The sequence below is a fragment of the Salvelinus namaycush genome, chromosome 5, assembly GCF_016432855.1.
Source record: "Salvelinus namaycush isolate Seneca chromosome 5, SaNama_1.0, whole genome shotgun sequence".
Taxonomy (NCBI): domain Eukaryota; kingdom Metazoa; phylum Chordata; class Actinopteri; order Salmoniformes; family Salmonidae; genus Salvelinus; species Salvelinus namaycush.
This window is the reverse complement of record NC_052311.1, coordinates 73480726-73503225: the sequence shown is the minus strand read 5'-3', so window position 1 is coordinate 73503225 and position 22500 is coordinate 73480726. Positions and strand designations below refer to the sequence as shown.

At 48.0% G+C, this 22500-nt stretch overlaps 1 protein-coding gene across 1 annotated transcript in view; it reads left to right on the top strand.

The window, feature by feature from the left end:
- The window catches only part of LOC120047350 (protein MTSS 1-like), a 58981-nt gene that overhangs the window by 3349 nt on the left and 33132 nt on the right, over positions 1-22500 (top strand). Inside the window, exon 2 of the mRNA XM_038992874.1 lies at positions 13572-13666. Within this exon, the coding sequence (XP_038848802.1) occupies positions 13572-13666 (95 nt within the window). The remainder of the gene's footprint in view (positions 1-13571; positions 13667-22500) is intronic.

Below are 22500 nucleotides of genomic sequence, written 5' to 3'. Positions count from 1 at the left end.
GCAGAGCTTGGGTATATGTATATTAAGATTTTCCAGTAGGCAGGCAGTAGGCTTACAGGCCAGGCCAGGTTTGAGAGGATTATACCACTAGTTTGGTATTAATCTCTCATGGTTGAGCTAGGGCGCTCATGGTTGAGCTAGGGCTCTCATGGTTGAGCTAGGGCGCTCATGGTCTAGCTCTCATGGTTTAGCTAAGGCTCTCATGGTTGAGCTAGGGCACTCATGGTCTAGCTCTCATGGTTTAGCTAAGGCTCTCATGGTTGAGCTAGGGCGCTCATTGTTTAGCTCTCATGGTTTAGCTAGGGCTCTCATGGTTGAGCTAGGGCGCTCATGCTTGAGCTCTCATGGTTTAGCTAGGGCTCTCATGGTTGAGCTAGGGTGCTCATGGTTTAGCTAGAGGCGCTCATGATTTAGCTATGGCGCTTGTGGCTGAGCTAGGGCGCTTGTGGTTGAGCTAGGGCGCTTGTGCTTGAGCTAGGGCTCTCGTGGTTGAGCTAGGGCGCTCGTGGTTGAGCTAGGGCGCTCGTGGTTGAGCTAGGGCGCTCGTGGTTGAGCTAGGGCGCTCGTGGTTGAGCTAGAGCGCTCATGGTTTAGCTAGAGCGCTCATGGTTGAGCTAGAGCGCTCATGGTTTAGCTAGGGCTCTCATGGTTGAGCTAGAGCGCTCATGGTTGAGCTAGGGCTCTCATGGTTGAGCTAGGGCTCTTTACCTCTGAGGTTAGTGACAATGGTAGTCACTGTCAATTACATTTGACATCCGGTAACTTTCCCAAAATTGCCATATTTTCCAGAAATGTGCTTGGAGAATCCTGGATTTCCTGCTTATTCCAAGATTTTGGGAAGTTTCACGACCCTAGCTGGAAACAATTTTTTAAAAACTTTAAAAAAAAACTTGCCTTCTGTCAGGATAAGTGGAATTTCCACTTATCCTGACAGAAGGCAAGTTTTAAAAAAAGTTGTTTTAATTTAACCAGGCAAGTCAGTTCAGAACAAATTCTTATTTACAAACCCGGATGACGCAGGCCCAATTGTGTGCTTCCCTACTGGACTCCCAATCACAGCTGGTTGTGATACAGCCTGGATTCGAACTAGGGTGTCTGTAGTGACGCCTCTAGCTACTGAGATGCAGTGCCTTAGACCGCTGCGCCGCTCGGGACCGGTTGATTCATTACCATATTGCTTATACCCTACTTAGTATCACATTCTGTGAACTTTAGGACACAGTGAAAACAGTCATGCCAATAGATTATTTGAGTTACAGCGTAGTTGATCTCCTCCGCAGTCATTTATTCCAGAATGCTACATTTCTCTGACCAGTTCTCTCAATGGGGCTCAACCCTCAGGTAGACGTCGGGTCAGGTTTCTAGGCTGTTAATTACCCATAACCACAATGGTGAAATAAACGAGATGTACAGGAAACTACTAAGTTATGTTGCGTGGGGGAATTAAATGTGATATTGCAACTCGACATGAGCTGTGTCCCAAATGGCAACCTGTTACCTAAGTAGTGCACTAATTTTGACCAGGGCACATAGCGATAAATGAAGCAGGTTACTGAATAGGGAGACAAAAGGGGGCCAATCTGGGACACAGCCAAAAAAGGGGGCCAATATGGGACACAGCCATACCTTTGCTTCCAGTGAAAGGTTTTGTGGGTGGGGGGGAGAATAAGCAAATCTGTAGGATTTACACTATGGGGTCACCATGAATCCTAGCTGTTATCGTGGCGCTCGCTCTATGCTCTACTGAGAGCCATACATCTCCCTATTACCGTGACAACTGCTAACTGATTCTTTCACTTAGCATAGCATGGTCCTGAATTAAATCAGTTGAAGATACTGTATAGGGAAACAGCACTGGGGGCTCATTCAGAATTGTTATATGTACTGTATTTTTATGGACAGGTGTGGTTTTGTGTTAATATCCAATGATACTTTTCATGAGCAGTAAAGCTTGAGAATGTGTAAAGTTTTATACGGTTTACACCTTGGATGCAGCATAAACAGCTTAGACACAAACTGAACCTGTAATGTGGTTTTCATTTATCTGCAATTGATTGAATTGGGTCTTAGGCAGTGGTAGGTCTGGGAGAGTCTGTCTTAATAACATGACCGTAGACAGTGGTAGGTCTGGGAGAGTCTGCAGTGGTAGGTCTGGGAGAGTCTGCAGTGGTAGGTCTGGGAGAGTCTGCAGTGGTAGGTCTGGGAGGCCCCGGTCCCGTGTGGGTCAGTTGGTAGAGCATGGCGCTTGCAACGCCAGGGTTGTGGGTTCAATTCCCACGGGGGGACCAGGGTTCAATTCCCACGGGGGGACCAGGATGAATATGTATGAACTTTCCAATTTGTAAGTTGCTCTGGATAAGAGCGTCTGCTAAATGACTTAAATGTAAATGTAAATGGGAGAGTCTGCAGTGGTAGGTCTGGGGAGAGTCTGTCTTAATAACATGACTTTAGACAGTGGTCAATGGACTGTAGCCCCTGCCACATGCGGCGGACGTTGGAGCCTGTATAATAGTATTCCACCTTGTTCCTATATTGTCCTTTTGCTTGTTTGATGGCTCTGCGGAGGTCGTAGCAGGACTTGTTCTTGTCCTCAGCTGTGGCCTCAGAGTTGTCTGCGATAGCCCTGTGTGTGGTAGCCCTGTCCTTCAATTTAGCGCCAACCTCGGGGTTAATCCAGGGCTTTGATTGGGGAAGCAGCGAACCTTCACTGTGGGGATAACATCAACGATGCATTTCCTATTGAAGCCGGTGACGGAGGTGGTTAACTCACCGATGCTATCGGCGGAGTCCCGGAACATATTCTAGTCAGCGCTAGCAAAGCGGTCTTGTAGCATAGCCTCCGATTCGGAGGACTATTTCTGTACGAAGCACGTCACGGGTACTTCCTGTTTTTGCTTCTGCTAGTAGACAGGAAGCAGAAGTATAGTATGCTACCAGTGACCGAAGCAACACAGACAAAATGACAAAAGTAAGCAAAAGAAGCATATATTGTCATATAAAGTGTATGGATTCACAATCCCAATTCAATTAGACCCCAAGAAAGACCCCAAGAAAGTTCAGAAAGTCCCAAGCCCAACAAAAAAAATGGTCGCAAATCAGGAAAAAAGCTAAACATGAGCGATCCCCCTAAGTAATCCAAAAATCTCCAGCCTGGTGGAGATTTTCTTAAAACAACTCAATGTTCATGGTATCCTCCAAAACAATCAACATATGATTTATTTGTCATTGGGGTTAACAATCCACAAGAATGAACAACAATTATTACTTAGAATGGCTAAAAGATTTTTCAAACGAATAGAAACTCAGCCAGGTACACACCAAACATTTATCAAAACACTCCCTCCTCCCTTTCGTCTTCTTCTTTGGTTTTAATGGTGTTCGCAACAATTATATGTGCATTCCTCCAACTACTGTACAGGTGGATAATAAAGATCCCAAAATAAGAAAATGCGGGGTAAAAATAAAAATCCATCTTCTTCACAATAAGTGTATCCAGATCACTTGATTGACGTAAAACATTTGCAATTGGTTGAGGTCCATCCACCCCCATATCTTCTTCAGACCTGTGACCTCTTATCCCTTCAATGCTCTTCACCACCTCCACGTAGCAGATTTGATGTACAGTCCTGATCCTTGACACCTCAACCTCTTTCACCCTAACAGGGCACTCTGGGAATTTGGGAATATGATCCCCGCCACAGTTGCAACATTTTACATTCCATAACATATTCCTTCCATCTGCAAACACTTGACACGTGGCCAAACTTTCTACACTTTTTGCATTGCATGGGGGTTTTGCACGAACGTTCTGACAGCGTATCTTATACATCCCAACTTTCCATAGGGTGGTAAATACTCACCAAACACCAATAATACAGATACACGTTGCTTCTATTCCCATTCTCCATACGGGTCAAGCCACATGCATGAACTGCTCCTGGACTGTTTTTAGATATTGATTGTCATTGTCCAACGAGACGCCAGAGATAACACCTTTTAACGGTGCCTTGCTCCAAAAATCAAAGCTTTCCACTTCATGCGTCGATAAAATTAACGAACCACAATGCACCTTCCTTTTGATCTTTACATACACACGATATCAACACCATACCACTCCTGGTTACTATGACTACACGATATCAACACCATACCACTCCTGGTTACTATGACTACACGATATCAACACCACACCACTCCTGGTTACTATGACTACACGATATCAACACCATACCACTCCTGGTTACAATGACTACACGATATCAACACCATACCACTCCTGGTTACTATGACTACACAATATCAACACCATACCACTCCTGGTTACTATGACTACACGATATCAACACCATACCACTCCTGGTTACAATGACTACACGATATCAACACCATACCACTCCTGTTTACTATGACTACACGATATCAACACCATACCACTCCTGGTTACTATGACTACACGATATCAACACCATACCGCTCCTGGTTACTATGACTACACGATATCAACACCATACCACTCCTGGTTACAATGACTACACGATATCAACACCATACCACTCCTGGTTACTATGACTACACGATATCAACACCATACCGCTCCTGGTTACTATGACTACACAATATCAACACCATACCGCTCCTGGTTACTATGACTACACGATATCAACACCATACCGCTCCTGGTTACTATGACTACACGATATCAACACCATACCACTCCTGGTTACCCTGACTACACGATATCAACACCATACCACTCCTGGTTACTATGACTACACGATATCAACACCATACCGCTCCTGGTTACTATGACTACACGATATCAACACCATACCACTCCTGGTTACTATGACTACACACTATCAACACCATACCGCTCCTGGTTACTATGACTACACGATATCAACACCATACCACTCCTGGTTACTATGACTACACGATATCAACACCATACCACTCCTGGTTACTATGACTACACGATATCAACACCATACCACTCCTGGTTACTATGACTACACGATATCAACACCATACCGCTCCTGGTTACTATGACTACACGATATCAACACCATACCGCTCCTGGTTACTATGACTACACGATATCAACACCATACCACTCCTGGTTACTATGACTACATGATATCAACACCATACCACTCCTGGTTACTATGACTACACGATATCAACACCATACCACTCCTGGTTACTATGACTACACGATATCAACACCATACCACTCCTGGTTACTATGACTACACGATATCAACACCATACCGCTCCTGGTTACTATGACTACACGATATCAACACCATACCGCTCCCGGTTACTATGACTACACGATATCAACACCATACCGCTCCTGGTTACTATGACTACACGATATCAACACCATACCACTCCTGGTTACTATGACTACACGATATCAACACCATACCACTCCTGGTTACTATGACTACACGATATCAACACCATACCACTCCTGGTTACTTTGACTGTATTCACTTTTCCCAACACTTTCTTCACCATCCTCGTGACTTCAAAACGGTTTCCCAAATTAACATCCTTATCTAAAAAAACGTACTCCAACAAGCAACGATTCATCAGACACATTTTTCCACAACAATTTTTTACCCTTTTTGTTCCATTCTTGGACTTCACTGTTGTCCACTCATCTTTCTCGCTCTCCTCCATTTCTTCAAGAGACATGCCATCTTAAAGGGATAGCTCACCAAAATACCAATGGCAGCCATCTTAGATTTGACAGTGAAAATAACGCAGTCATAACTGGCAGATACATAATATAACAGCATGAAAATGAAAATACACATAAAGGTTTAACTTTGCAAGTAAAAACAACTTTAAACCAGACCATTATATGTCTATGTGCCTGTCACCTCACACTTGTGAGACAAGGGAGGGCCTTGTATGCTTGCTTGTGGGTAGAATAACAGTGGTCTAGGACTTTATCCCCCCCCCCGCGCTACAGTCAGCACACCATTTGCTGTTGAGGAAGAGGCATACACCTCCCCCTCTCGATTTCCCTCAATCCAATGTCCTGTCTGTTCGGTGAATAGAGATTCAATCGAGTTGGATAACCATGGTGGGGTGTATCATGTCCAAAAGCCATGTTTCAAAAAAGCAGAGAATATTGCAGTTACCAGAGTCTCGTTAGTAGCAAATCCGATATCTGAGGTAATCCATCTTATTATCAAGTGACTGGCCAATAGAATGGAGGGAAGAGGTGGCCGGTTTTCCATTTGCCTAAATCTCGCCAGGGCTCCCCCTCTCCGGCGATTCCTCTTGGGTAGCCTGAAAACTGGGTCAGAATTACACAAAGAAGTGGAGGTTGTAGCAAGATTTGAGGTGGGCAGGGGTGGGAAGGGGTGGGAAACGTGGTTTCCGGGTGGGGAGGGAGGATGCAGGTGAGTGGAGGGGCACTGAGGAGGTTCGGGGGAATGGGTTGTGGAGGGGGAGCGTTTTTCTGTTTATTTTCCTAAATCCAAAATATTACAAAACTGTTGATATTGTTGTTCATCTTTGTGTGCGTTTCTCTGATTGTTTGTTGTTACAATACAATATGTACAGGTATGTGAAAATATGAAATATGAATATGATAACTGAATATATGAATATATGAATGTATCTGCACCAATATGACTTTGAATGTTGTACCTGTGTCTGTAACCCACTTCTGAAAAAATGACAAACTAAAACAAAAGTCGGTTACGAAAATAAATCCATACCACATCTCTCTGAGCCATCAGCTCTGCCAGTTTCATCAGGTTTTAGGCTTTGGATGAATTCCAAGGGTTAATACCTTTAACCATTCATGGCAGTAGATCCCTGAGCTTGTCAGAGTTTGGAGAAGAAAAAATATTCAACAGTATACGACTCACTTTTCACCCACATGTAAGCCTTTTCCTGGCACCAGTCTCTGGTGAAAGCTGCCTTCCTGTGAGGCCAGCTCAGTTTATATCAAGGGATTACTTACCCCCTGCATCGACATCTGCCTCTAGCTACCACCACCACACAATGTTTCTACTCTCTCGTTCTCGCTCCCTATCTCTCTCTCTTTCTCTCTTGTTCTCTCTCTCTCCTGTTCTCTCTCTCTCTCTCGTTCTCTCTTTCTCTCTTGTTCTCTCTCTCTCCTGTTCTCTCTCTCTCTCTCGTTCTCTCTTTCTCGCTTGTTCTCTCTCTCTCCTGTTCTCTCTCTCTCTCTCGTTCTCTCTTTCTCGCTTGTTCTCTCTCTTGTTCTCGCTCTCGCTCTCTTGTTCTCTCTCTCTCTCTCCTGTTCTCTCTCTCTCGTTCTCTCTTTCTCTCTTGTTCTCTCTCTCGTTCTCTCTCTCTCTCTCTCTTGTTCTCTCTCTCTCCTCTGTCGGCCGGGGCTGCTGGGGGAGCAAGCAGCCCTAGAGGGGTAAAAGTATTTAGAAGAGCTTGGTGTTGCACAACAATATTCCCTTTTCCTCCACAGTTTGCTGCTCTCTATTCTAAACAGGCCAGGGGTTGACGGCATGGCAGGAGGGCCACAGGGCAGCAGTGCAGTTGGTACAAGGGTCCCTGTCAGAATCGTTGTGGGTGCACCCTATCTCTGTGTATGTGTCCCTTAGGGCTCTGGTGAAAAGTAGTGCACTATATAGGAAATCTGATGCCATTTGGGATGTAGCGTGGTTTACCACTGGAACCCTATGTTAACGACAATGATCGTAAAAAAATGCCTATGAAAAGTTGTATTGTATTGTATATTGTATTGTGTTGTCTGTTATTACTGTATAAAGCTGTCTGTAACTGGAGCTAGTGAAAGCTGTCTGTAACTGGAACTAGTGAAAGCTGTCTGTAACTGGAACTAGTGAAAGCTGTCTGTAACTGGAGCTAGTGAAAGCTGTCTGTAACTGGAGCTAGTGAAAGCTGTCTGTAACTGGAGCTAGTGAAAGCTGTCTGTAACTGGAGCTAGTGAAAGCTGTCTGTAACTGGAACTAGTGAAAGCTGTCTGTAACTGGAGCTAGTGAAAGCTGTCTGTAACTGGAACTAGTGAAAGCTGTCTGTAACTGGAGCTAGTGAAAGCTGTCTGTAACTGGAGCTAGTGAAAGCTGTCTGTAAATGGAGCTAGTGAAAGCTGTCTGTAACTGGAACTAGTGAAAGCTGTCTGTAACTGGAACTAGTGAAAGCTGTCTGTAACTGGAACTAGTGAAAGCTGTCTGTAACTGGAACTAGTGAAAGCTGTCTGTAACTGGAACTAGTGAAAGCTGTCTGTAACTGGAACTAGTGAAAGCTGTCTGTAACTGGAGCTAGTGAAAGCTGTCTGTAACTGGAACTAGTGAAAGCTGTGGAGACCTAATAGAGCTGGTGTGTCCCAATGGAAGGTTTCATGTATCTTTGTCTCTGATCCAAGAAGTTGTAGCCGTGTTAAGCTTCATTGATTAGCAGATACTGTAGGCTCCTGCTCTTCCTGAAAACAGCCCCATGTCCTGCTCTCAAAAATGTATTGTAGTCCCATAGTTCATGTTAGGGTAACACTTTAGCTTCATTTGAACTCTTGCTTTGAGCAATAACTTATGGCTGTGTTGAGTCCATTCCGTGTGACGGTCATTGTGTCTGGTGGAGGAGTGGAGGGATAAAGGGGTGGAAGGTCGGAGGGGTCCGTCTGAGGGGTCTGAGGGGTCTGAGGGTTTGCAACGGTGGCCACCGGGTCTCTAAAAGCCTTATCCTCCAAAGATGGATCCTTTTTCCATCAGATTCATTCAATAATTGAATAGAGAAGCATGTCCCGTTCCCTCTACCAACACCAATCCATTGTATTGGTCCCTTTCCCTTTCCCTCTACCAACACCAATCCATTGTGTGGGTCCCTGTCCCTTTCCCTCTACCAACACCAATCCATTGTGTGGGTCCCTGTCCCTTTCCCTATACCAACACCAATCCATTGTGTGGGTCCCTGTCCCTTTCCCTATACCAACACCAATCCATTGTGTGGGTCCCTTTCCCTTTACCTCTACCAACACCAATCCATTGTGTGGGTCCCTCTTAGTTACCTTTTCTATTCATGTTAATATTGAGCAATATTGCCCCAAAATGTCAGTGTCTCCATGACCCTGAGCTTTTGAGCTAGCTAAATGAAATCTTACATATTAACCTACAAAAATGCAGTCGAAATGTCTGGAGATAATCATCTGAAAATCATAGCTGTCTTCAATTGCGTTCTTTGTCTTCGAGCTATTGGAGAGAAATACCTTCTTACGTGATCTAATACAGAGTACTTGAATGCTGTCTTTAAAGGTCAGGACAAATATATGTTTTGGAAATGTAGCCCTTAGCAGGCCATGTGATCGTATGTGAACTGTCACCCAGTTCAGTGTCCAGAGGAACATCGTTGCAGGGCCTGACAGTCTGATGTTTGTTGTCCCCCAGTTCAGTGTCCAGAGGAACATGAAGCAGGGCCAGACAGTCTGATGTTTGTTGTCACCCAGTTCAGTGTCCAGAGGAACATCATGCAGGGCCTGACAGTCTGATGTTTGTTGTCCCCCAGTTCAGTGTCCAGAGGAACATCATGCAGGGCCTGACAGTCTGATGTTTGTTGTCACAGTCAGATTGTTGTGTTGTTGTATATTACTGCCCAATGAAACACTTCCACCTCCCCCCAACCAGTGTTGGAAAAAGTACCCAATTGTTATACTTGAGTAAAAGTAAACATCTCTAAATAGAAAATGACTCAAGTAAAAGAGAAAGTCAACCAGTAAAATACTGCTTGAGTAAAAGTCTAAAAGTATTTGGTTTTAAATATACTTAAGTATCAAAAGTAAATGTTATTGATAAAATCTATTTAAGTATCAAAAGTAAAACTATAAATAAGATGAATCCTTTTTCCATCAGATTCATTCAATAATTGAATAGAGAAGCATAAATACAGGCTTTATTTATCTGTCCCTTTCCCTCTACCAACACCAATCAACTGTGTTGGTCCCTGTCCCTTTCCCTCTACCAACACCAATCCATTGTGTTGGTCCCTGTCCCCTTCCCTCTACCAACACCAATCCATTGTGTTGGTCCCTGTCCCTTTCCCTCTACCAACACCAATCCATTGTGTGGGTCCCTGTCCCTGTCTCTTTCCCTCAACCAACACCAATCCATTGTGTTGGTCCCTGTCCCTGTCCCTTTCCCTCTACCAACACCAATCCATTGTGTGGGTCCCTGTTCCTGTCCCTTTCCCTCTACCAACACCAATCCATTGTGTTGGTCCCTGTCCCCTTCCCTCTACCAACACCAATCCATTGTGTTGGTCCCTGTCCCTTTCCCTCTACCAACACCAATCCATTGTGTGGGTCCCTGTCCCTGTCTCTTTCCCTCAACCAACACCAATCCATTGTGTTGGTCCCTGTCCCTTTCCCTCTACCAACACCAATCCATTGTGTGGGTCCCTGTCCCTGTCTCTTTCCCTCAACCAACACCAATCCATTGTGTTGGTCCCTGTCCCTGTCCCTTTCCCTCTACCAACACCAATCCATTGTGTTGGTGCCTGTCCCTTTCCCTCTACCAACACCAATCCATTGTGTGGGTCCCTGTCCCGGTCCCTCTACCAACACCAATCCATTGTGTGGGTCCCTGTCCCTGTCTCTTTCCCTCAACCAACACCAATCCATTGTGTTGGTCCCTGTCCCTTTCCCTCTACCAACACCAATCCATTGTGTGGGTCCCTGTCCCTTTCCCTCTACCAACACCAATCCATTGTGTTGGTCCCTGTCCCTTTCCCTCTACCAACACCAATCCATTGTGTTGGTCCCTGTCTCTTTCCCTCTACCAACACCAATCCATTGTGTTGGTCCCTGTCCCTTTCCCTCTACCAACACCAATCCATTGTGTTGGTCCCTGTCCCTTTCCCTCTACCAACACCAATCCATTGTGTTGGTCCCTGTCCCTTTCCCTCTACCAACACCAATCCATTGTGTTGGTCCCTGTCCCTTTCCCTCTACCAACACCAATCCATTGTGTTGGTCCCTGTCCCTTTCCCTCTACCAACACCAATCCATTGTGTTGGTCCCTGTCCCTTTCCCTCTACCAACACCAATCCATTGTGTTGGTCCCTGTCCCTTTCCCTCTACCAACACCAATCCATTGTGTTGGTCCCTGTCCCTTTCCCTCTACCAACACCAATCCATTGTGTGGGTCCCTGTCCCTGTCCCTTTCCCTCTACCAACACCAATCCATTGTGTTGGTCCCTGTCCCTTTCCCTCTACCAACACCAATCCATTGTGTTGGTCCCTGTCCCTTTCCCTCTACCAACACCAATCCATTGTGTGGGTCCCTGTTCCTGTCCCTTTCCCTTTACCAACACCAATCCATTGTGTTGGTCCCTGTCCCTTTCCCTTTACCAACACCAATCCATTGTGTTGGGCCCTGTCCCTTTCCCTCTACCAACACCAATCCATTGTGTTGGTCCCTGTCCCTGTCCCCTTCCCTCTACCAACACTAATCCATTGTGTTGGTCCCTGTCCCTGTCCCTTTCCCTCTACCAACACCAATCCATTGTGTTGGTCCCTGTCCCTTTCCCTCTACCAACACCAATCCATTGTGTTGGTCCCTGTCCCTTTCCCTCTACCAACACCAATCCATTGTGTTGGTCCCTGTCCCTTTCCCTTTCCCTCTACCAACACCAATCCATTGTGTTGGTCCCTGTCCCTTTCCCTCTACCAACACTAATCCATTGTGTGGGTCCCTGTCCCTTTCCCTTTCCCTCTACCAACACCAATCCATTGTGTTGGTCCCTGTCCCTTTCCCTCTACCAACACCAATCCATTGTGTTGGTCCCTGTCCCTGTCCCTGTCCCTTTCCCTCTACCAACACCAATCCATTGTGTTGGTCCCTGTCCCTGTCCCTCTACCAACACCAATCCATTGTGTGGGTCCCTGTCCCTTTCCCTCTACCAACACCAATCCATTGTGTTGGTCCCTGTCCCTTTCCCTCTACCAACACCAATCCATTGTGTTGGTCCCTGTCCCTTTCCCTCTACCAACACCAATCCATTGTGTTGGTCCCTGTCCCTTTCCCTCTACCAACACCAATCCATTGTGTTGGTCCCTGTCCCTTTCCCTTTACCAACACTAATCCATTGTGTTGGTCCCTGTCCCTTTCCCTCTACCAACACTAATCCATTGTGTTGGTCCCTGTCCCTGTCCCTTTCCCTCTACCAACACCAATCCATTGTGTGGGTCCCTGTCCCTGTCCCTTTCCCTCTACCAACACCAATCCATTGTGTTGGTCCCTGTCCCTTTCCCTCTACCAACACCAATCCATTGTGTTGGTCCCTGTCCCTGTCCCTTTCCCTACACCAACACCAATCCATTGTGTGGGTCCCTGTCCCTGTCCCTTTCCCTCTACCAACACCAATCCATTGTGTTGGTCCCTTTCCCTTTCCCTCTACCAACACCAATCCATTGTGTGGGTCCCTGTCCATTTCCCTCTACCAACACCAATCCATTGTGTGGGTCCCTGTTCCTGTCCCTTTCCCTACACCAACACCAATCCATTGTGTGGGTCCCTGTCCCCTTCCCTCTACCAACACCAATCCATTGTGTGGGTCCCTGTCCATTTCCCTCTACCAACACCAATCCATTGTGTGGGTCCCTGTTCCTGTCCCTTTCCCTCAACCAACACCAATCCATTGTGTGGGTCCCTGTCCCTGTCCCTTTCCCTCTACCAACACCAATCCATTGTGTTGGTCCCTGTCCCTTTCCCTCTACCAACACCAATCCATTGTGTGGGTCCCTGTCCCTGTCCCTTTCCCTCTACCAACACCAATCCATTGTGTGGGTCCCTGTTCCTGTCCCTTTCCCTCTACCAACACCAATCCATTGTGTGGGTCCCTGTCCCCTTCCCTCTACCAACACCAATCCATTGTGTGGGTCCCTGTCCATTTCCCTCTACCAACACCAATCCATTGTGTGGGTCCCTGTTCCTGTCCCTTTCCCTCAACCAACACCAATCCATTGTGTGGGTCCCTGTCCCTGTCCCTTTCCCTCTACCAACACCAATCCATTGTGTTGGTCCCTGTCCCTTTCCCTCTACCAACACCAATCCATTGTGTGGGTCCCTGTCCCTGTCCCTTTCCCTCTACCAACACCAATCCATTGTGTGGGTCCCTGTTAGTTACCTTTTCTATTCATGTTAATATTGAGCAATATTGCCCCAAAATGTCAGTGTCTCCATGACCCTGAGCTTTTGAGCTAGCTAAATGAAATCTTACATATTAACCTACAAAAATGCAATCGAAATGTCTGGAGATAATCATCTGAAAATCATAGCTGTCTTCAATTGCATTCTTTGTCTTCGAGCTATTGGAGAGAAATACCTTCTTACGTGATCTAATACAGAGTACTTGAATGCTGTCTTTAAAGGTCAGGACAAATATATGTTTTGGAAATGTAGCCCTTAGCAGGCCATGTGATCGTATGTGAACTGTCACCCAGTTCAGTGTCCAGAGGAACATCATGCAGGGCCTGACAGTCTGATGTTTGTTGTCACCCAGTTCAGTGTCCAGAGGAACATGATGCAGGGCCTGACAGTCTGATGTTTGTTGTCCCCCAGTTCAGTGTCCAGAGGAACATGATGCAGGGCCTGACAGTCTGATGTTTGTTGACACCCAGTTCAGTGTCCAGAGGAACATCATGCAGGGCCTGACAGTCTGATGTTTGTTGTCACCCAGTTCAGTGTCCAGAGGAACATCATGCAGGGCCTGATGGTCGGATGTTTGTTGTCAACCAGTTCAGTGTCCAGAGGAACATCATGCAGGGCCTGACAGTCTGATGTTTGTTGACACCCAGTTCAGTGTCCAGAGGAACATCATGCAGGGCCAGACAGTCTGATGTTTGTTGTCCCCCAGTTCAGTGTCCAGAGGAACATGATGCAGGGCCTGACAGTCTGATGTTTGTTGACACCCAGTTCAGTGTCCAGAGGAACATCATGCAGGGCCTGACAGTCTGATGTTTGTTGACACCCAGTTCAGTGTCCAGAGGAACATCATGCAGGGCCTGACAGTCTGATGTTTGTTGACACCCAGTTCAGTGTCCAGAGGAACATCATGCAGGGCCTGACAGTCTGATGTTTGTTGACAGAGTCAAATTGTTGTATCCTTTTTACCGCCCAATGAAACACGTCCACCTCCCCCCAACCAGTGTTGGAAAAAGTACCCAATTGTTATACTTGAGTAAAAGTAAACATCTCTAAATAGAAAATGACTCAAGTAAAAGAGAAAGTCAACCAGTAAAATACTGCTTGAGTAAAAGTCTAAAAGTATTTGGTTTAAATATACTTAAGTATCAAAAGTAAATGTTATTGATAAAATATATTTAAGTATTAAAAGTAAAACTATAAATAAGATGAATCCTTTTTCCATCAGATTCATTCAATAATTGAATAGAGAAGCATGAAGACAGGCTTTATTTATCTGTCATTTTCCCTCTACCAAAACCAATCCATTGTGTTGGTCGCTGTCCCTTTCCCTCTACCAACATCAATCCATTGTGTTGGTCCCTGTCCCTTTCCCTCTACCAAAACCAATCCATTGTGTTGGTCCCTGTCCCCTTCCCTCTACCAACACCAATCCATTGTGTTGGTCCCTGTCCCTTTCCCTCTACCAACACCAATCCATTGTGTTGGTCCCTTTCCCGGTCCCTCTACCAACACCAATCAATTGTGTTGGTCCCTGTCCCTTTCCCTCTACCAACACCAATCCATTGTGTTGGTCCCTGTCCCTTTCCCTCTACCAACACCAATCCATTGTGTTGGTCCCTGTCCCGGTCCCTGTCCCTTTCCCTCTACCAACACCTATCCATTGTGTTGGTCCCTGTCCCTGTCCCGGTCCCTCTACCAACACCAATCCATTGTGTTGGTCCCTGTCCCGGTCCCTCTACCAACACTAATCCATTGTGTTGGTCCCTGTCCCTTTCCCTCTACCAACACCAATCCATTGTGTGGGTCCCTGTCCCTTTCCCTCTACCAACATCAATCCATTGTGTTGGTCCCTGTCCCGGTCCCTCTACCAACACCAATCCATTGTGTTGGTCCCTGTCCCTGTCCCGGTCCCTCTACCAACACCAATCCATTGTGTGGGTCCCTGTCCCTTTCCCTCTACCAACATCAATCCATTGTGTTGGTCCCTGTCCCGGTCCCTCTACCAACACCAATCCATTGTGTTGGTCCCTATCCCGGTCCCTCTACCAACACCAATCCATTGTGTTGGTCCCTATCCCGGTCCCTCTACCAACACCAATCCATTGTGTTGGTCCCTATCCCGGTCCCTCTACCAACACCAATCCATTGTGTTGGTCCCTGTCCCTTTTTCTCTACCAACACCAATCCATTGTGTTGGTCCCTGTCCCTTTCCCTCTACCAACACCAATCCATTGTGTTGGTCTCTGTCCCTATCCCTCTACCAACACCAATCCATTGTGTTGGTCCCTGTCCCTTTCCCTCTACCAACACCAATCCATTGTGTTGGTCTCTGTCCCGGTCCCTCTACCAACACCAATCCATTGTGTTGGTCCCTGTCCCTTTCCCTCTACCAACACCAATCCATTGTGTGGGTCCCTGTCCCTTTCCCTCTACCAACACCAATCCATTGTGTGGGTCCCTGTCCCTTTCCCTTTCCCTCTACCAACACCAATCCATTGTGTGGGTCCCTGTCCCTTTCCCTTTCCCTCTACCAACACTAATCCATTGTGTTGGTCCCTGTCCCTTTCCCTTTCCCTCTACCAACACCAATCCATTGTGTTGGTCCCTGTCCCTTTCCCTCTACCAACACCAATCCATTGTGTTGGTCCCTGTCCCTTTCCCTCTACCAACACTAATCCATTGTGTTGGTCCCTGTCCCTTTCCCTTTCCCTCTACCAACACCAATCCATTGTGTTGGTCCCTGTCCCGGTCCCTCTACCAACACCAATCCATTGTGTTGGTCCCTGTCCCGGTCCCTCTACCAACACCAATCCATTGTGTTGGTCCCTGTCCCGGTCCCTCTACCAACACCAATCCATTGTGTGGGTCCCTGTCCCTGTCCCTTTCCCTCTACCAACACCAATCCATTGTGTTGGTCCCTGTCCCTTTCCCTCTACCAACACTAATCCATTGTGTTGGTCCCTGTCCCTGTCCCTTTCCCTCTACCAACACCAATCCATTGTGTGGGTCCCTGTCCCCTTCCCTCTACCAACACCAATCCATTGTGTGGGTCCCTGTCCCCTTCCCTCTACCAACACCAATCCATTGTGTTGGTCCCTGTCCCTTTCCCTCTACCAACACCAATCCATTGTGTGGGTCCCTGTCCCCTTCCCTCTACCAACACCAATCCATTGTGTGGGTCCCTGTCCAATTCCCTCTACCAACACCAATCCATTGTGTTGGTCCCTGTCCCTTTCCCTCTACCAACACCAATCCATTGTGTTGGTCCCTGTCCCTTTCCCTCTACCAACACCAATCCATTGTGTTGGTCCCTGTCCCTTTCCCTCTACCAACACCAATCCATTGTGTGGGTCCCTGTTCCCTTCCCTTTACCAACACCAATCCATTGTGTGGGTCCCTGTCCCCTGTCCCCTTCCCTCTACCAACACCAATCCATTGTGTTGGTCCCTGTCCTTGTCCCTTTCCCTACACCAACACCAATCCATTGTGTGGGTCCCTGTCCCCTGTCCCCTTCCCTCTACCAACACCAATCCATTGTGTTGGTCCCTGTCCTTGTCCCTTTCCCTCTACCAACACCAATCCATTGTGTTGGTCCCTGTCCTTGTCCCTTTCCCTACACCAACACCAATCCATTGTGTGGGTCCCTTTCCCTTTCCCTCTACCAACACCAATCCATTGTGTGGGTCCCTGTCCCCTTCCCTCTACCAACACCAATCCATTGTGTTGGTCCCTGTCCTTGTCCCTTTCCCTCTACCAACACTAATCCATTGTGTGGGTCCCTGTCCCTTTCCCTACACCAACACCAATCCATTGTGTGGGTCCCTGTCCCCTTCCCTCTACCAACACCAATCCATTGTGTTGGTCCCTGTCCCTTTCCCTCTACCAACACCAATCCATTGTGTGGGTCCCTGTCTCTTTCCCTCTACCAACACCAATCCATTGTGTGGGTCCCTGTCCCTTTCCCTCTACCAACACCAATCCATTGTGTGGGTCCCTGTCCCCTTCCCTCTACCAACACCAATCCATTGTGTTGATCCCTGTTCCTGTACCTTTCCCTCTACCAACACCAATCCATTGTGTGGGTCCCTGTCCCTTTCCCTCTACCAACACCAATCCATTGTGTTGGTCCCTGTCCCTTTCCCTCTACCAACACCAATCCATTGTGTTGGTCCCTGTCCCTTTCCCTCTACCAACACCAATCCATTGTGTGGGTCCCTGTCCCTTTCCCTCTACCAACACCAATCCATTGTGTTGGTCCCTGTCCCTGTCCCTTTCCCTCTACCAACACCAATCCATTGTGTGGGTCCCTGTCCCCTTCCCTCTACCAACACCAATCCATTGTGTGGGTCCCTGTCCCTTTCCCTCTACCAACACCAATCCATTGTGTGGGTCCCTGTCCCTTTCCCTCTACCAACACCAATCCATTGTGTTGGTCCCTGTCCCTTTCCCTCTACCAACACCAATCCATTGTGTTGGTCCCTGTCCCTTTCCCTCTACCAACACCAATCCATTGTGTGGGTCCCTGTCCCCTTCCCTCTACCAACACCAATCCATTGTGTGGGTCCCTGTCCAATTCCCTCTACCAACACCAATCCATTGTGTTGGTCCCTGTCCCTTTCCCTCTACCAACACCAATCCATTGTGTTGGTCCCTGTCCCTTTCCCTCTACCAACACCAATCCATTGTGTTGGTCCCTGTCCCTTTCCCTCTACCAACACTAATCCATTGTGTTGGTCCCTGTCCCTGTCCCTTTCCCTCTACCAACACCAATCCATTGTGTTGGTCCCTGTCCCTTTCCCTCTACCAACACCAATCCATTGTGTTGGTCCCTGTCCCTTTCCCTCTACCAACACTAATCCATTGTGTTGGTCCCTGTCCCTGTCCCTTTCCCTCTACCAACACCAATCCATTGTGTTGGTCCCTGTTCCTGTACCTTTCCCTCTACCAACACCAATCCATTGTGTGGGTCCCTGTCCCTTTCCCTCTACCAACACCAATCCATTGTGTTGGTCCCTGTTCCTGTACCTTTCCCTCTACCAACACCAATCCATTGTGTGGGTCCCTGTCCCTTTCCCTCTACCAACACCAATCCATTGTGTTGGTCTCTGTCCCGGTCCCTCTACCAACACCAATCCATTGTGTTGGTCCCTGTCCCTTTCCCTCTACCAACACCAATCCATTGTGTGGGTCCCTGTCCCTTTCCCTCTACCAACACCAATCCATTGTGTGGGTCCCTGTCCCTTTCCCTTTCCCTCTACCAACACCAATCCATTGTGTGGGTCCCTGTCCCTTTCCCTTTCCTCTACAACAATAATCATTGTGTTGGTCCCTGTCCCTTTCCTTTCCCTCTACCACACCAATCCATTGTGTGGTCCCTGTCCCTTTCCCTCTACCAACACCAATCCATTGTGTTGGTCCCTGTCCCTTTCCCTCTACCAACACTAATCCATTGTGTTGGTCCCTGTCCCTTTCCCTTTCCCTCTACCAACACCAATCCATTGTGTTGGTCCCTGTCCCGGTCCCTCTACCAACACCAATCCATTGTGTTGGTCCCTCGGTCCCTCTACCAACACCAATCCATTGTGTTGGTCCCTGTCCCGGTCCCTCTACCAACACCAATCCATTGTGTGGGTCCCTCTGTCCCCTGTCCCTTTCCCTCTACCAACACCAATCCTATTCGTGTTGGTCCCTGTCCCTTTCCCTCTTACCAACACTAATCCATTGTGTTGGTCCTGTCCCTGTCCCTTTCCCTCTACAACACCAATCCATTGTGTGGGTCCCTGTCCCCTTCCTCTACAACACCATCCATTGTTGTGTCCCTGTCCCCTTTCCCTCTACAACACCAATCCATTGTGTTGGTCCTGTCCCTTTCCCTCTACCAACACCAATCCATTGTGTTTGTCCCTGTCCCTTCCCTCTACCAACACCAATCCATTGTGTGGTTCCTGTCCTTCCCTCTACCAACACCAATCCATTGTGTTGGTCCCCTGTCCTTTCCCTCTACCAACACCATTCCATTGTGTGGTCCCTGTCCTTTCCCTCTACCACACCAATCCATGTGGTTGTCCCTGTCCCTTTCCCTCTACCAACACACAATCCATTGTGTTGGTCCTGTTCCCTTCCCTTTACCACACCAATCCATTGTGTGGGTCCCTGTCCCCTGTCCCCTTCCCTCTACCAACACCAATCCATTGTGTTGGTCCCTGTCCTTGTCCTTTCCCTCTACCAACACCATCCATTGTGTGTCCTGTCCCTGTCCCTTCCCTCTACCACACCAATCCATTGTGTTGGTCCCTGTCCTTGTCCCTTTCCCTCTACCAACACCAATCCATTGTGTTGGTCCCTGTCCTTGTCCCTTTCCCTACACAACACCACATTGTGTGGGTCCCTTTTCCTTTCCCTCTACCAACACCAATCCATTGTGTGGGTCCCTGTCCCTTCCCTCTACCAACCCCTCATTGTGTGGTCCCTGTCCTTGTCCCTTTCCCTCTACCAACACTATCCATTGTGTGGGTCCCTGTCCCTTTCCCTACACCAACACCAATCCATTGTGTGGGTCCCTGTCCCCTTCCCTCTACCAACACCATCCATTGTGTTTGGTCCCTGTCCCTTTCCCTCACCAACCCAATCCATTGTGTGTTCCCTGTCTCTTTCCCTCTACCAACACCAACCATTGTGTGGTCCCTGTCCCTTTCCCTCTACCACACCAATCCAGTGTGGGTCCCTGTCCCCTTCCCTCTCCAACACCAATCCATTGTGTTGGTCCCTGTCCTGTCTTTCCCTCTACCAACACCAATCCATTGTGTGGTCCCTGTCCTTTCCCTCTACCAACACCAATCCCATTGTGTTGTCCCTGTCCCTTTCCCTCTACCAACACCAATCCATTGTGTGGTCCCTGTCCCTTTCCCTCTACCAACACCAATCCATTGTGTGGGTCCCCTGTCCCTTTCCCTCTCAACAACCAATCCATTGTGTTGGTCCCTGTCCCTGTCCCTTTCCTCTACCAACACCAATCATCATTGTGTGGTCCCTGTCCCCTTCCCTCTACCAACCCCAATCATTTGTGGGTCCCTGTCCCTTTCCCTCTACCAACACCAATCCATGTGTGGGTCCCTGTCCCTTTCCCTCTACCAACACCAATCCATTGTGTTGGTCCCTGTCCCTTTCCCTCTACCAACACCAATCCATTGTGTTGGTCCCTGTCCCTTTCCCTCTACCAACACCAATCCATTGTGTGGGTCCCTGTCCCCTTCCCTCTACCAACACAACCTCCATTGTGTGGGTCCCTGTCCATTCCCTCTACCAACACCAATCCATTTGTTGGTCCCTGTCCCTTTCCCTCTACCAACACCAATCCATTGTGTTGGTCCCTGTCCCTTTCCCTCTACCAACACAATCCATTGTGTTGGTCCCTGTCCCTTTCCTCTACCAACACTATCCATTGTGTTGGTCCCTGTCCCTGTCCCTTTCCTCTACCAACACCAATCCATTGTGTTGGGTCCCTGTCCCTTTCCCTCTACCAACACCAATCCTTGTGTTGGTCCCTGTCCCTTTCCCTCTACCAACACTAACCATTGTGTTGGTCCCTGTCCCTGTCCCCTTCCTCCCTACCAACACCAATCCATTGTGTGGGTCCCTGTCCTCCTTCCCTCTACCAACACCAATCCTTGTGTTGGTCCCTGTCCTTGTCCCTTTCCTCTACCAACACTAATCCATTTGTGGGGTCCCTGTCCCTTTCCCTACACACACCAATCCATTGTGTGGGTCCCTGTCCCCTTCCTCTACCAACACCATCCATTTGTGTTGGTCCCTGTCCTTTCCCTCTACCAACACCAATCCATTGTGTGGTTCCCTTCGCTTTCCCTCTACCACCACCAATCCATTGTGTGGGTCCCTTCCCTTTCCTCTACCAACACCAATCCATTGTGTGGGTCCCTGTCCCCTTCCCTACCAACACCAATCCATTGTGTTGTCCCTGTTCCTGTACTTTCCCTCTACCAACACCAATCCATTGTGTGGGTCCCGTCCCTTTCCCTCTACCAACACCATCCATTGTGTTGGTCCCTGTCCTTTCCCTCTACCACACCAATCCTGTGTTGGTCCCTGTCCCTTCCTCTACCAACACCAATCCATTGTGTGTCCCTGTCCCTTTCCCTCTACCACACAATCCTTGTGTTGTCCGCCTGTCCCTGTCCTTTCCCTCTACCAACACCAATCCATTGTGTGGTCCCGGTCCCCTTCCCTCTACCAACACCAATCCATTGTGTGGGTCCCTGTCCCTTTCCCTCTACCAACACCAATCCATTGTGTGGGTCCCTGTCCCTTTCCCTCTACCAACACCAATCCATTGTGTTGGTCCCTGTCCCTTTTCCCTCTACCAACACCAATCCATTTGTTGGTCCCTGTCCCTTTCCCTCTACCAACACCAATCCATTGTGTGGGTCCCTGTCCCCTTCCCTCTACCACACCAATCCATTGTGTGGGTCCCTGGTCCAATTCCCTCTACCAACACCAACCATTGTGTTGGTCCCTGTCCTTTCCCTCTACACACACCATCCATTGTGTGTCCCCTGTCCTTTCCCTCTACCAACACATCCATTGTGTGGGTCCCTGTCCATTCCCTCTACCAACAACCAATCCATTGTGTGGGTCCCTGTTCCTGTCCCTTTCCCTCAACCAACACCAATCCATTGTGTGGGTCCCGGTCCCTGTCCCTTCCCTCTACCACACCATCCATTGTGTTGTCCCTGTCCCTTTCCCTCTACCAACACCAATCCATTGTGTGGGTCCCGTCCCTGTCCCTTTCCTCTACCAACACACCAATCCATTGTGTGGGTCCCTGTTCCTGTCCCTTTCCCTCTCAACACCATCCATTGTGTGGGTCCCTGTCCCCTTCCCTCTCAACACCAATCCATTGTGTGGGTCCCTGTCCATTTCCCTCTACCAACACCAACCATCCATTGTGTGGGTCCCTGTTCCTGTCCCTTTCCCTCAACCCAACACAATCCATTTTGTGGGTCCCTGTCCCTGTCCCTTTCCCTCTACCAACACCAATCCATTGTGTTGGTCCCTGTCCTTTCCTCTACCAACACCAATCCATTGTGTGGGTCCTAGTCCCGTCCCTTTCCCTCTACCAACACCAATCCATTGTGTGGGTCCCTGTTAGTTACCTTTTCTATTCATGTTAATATGAGCAATTATTGCCCCAAAATGTCAGTGTCTCCATGACCCTGAGATCTTTTGAGCTAGCTAAATGAAATCTTACATATTAACCTAACAAAAATGCAATTCGAATGTCTGGGAGATAATCATCTGAAAAATCATAGCTGTACTTCAATTGCAT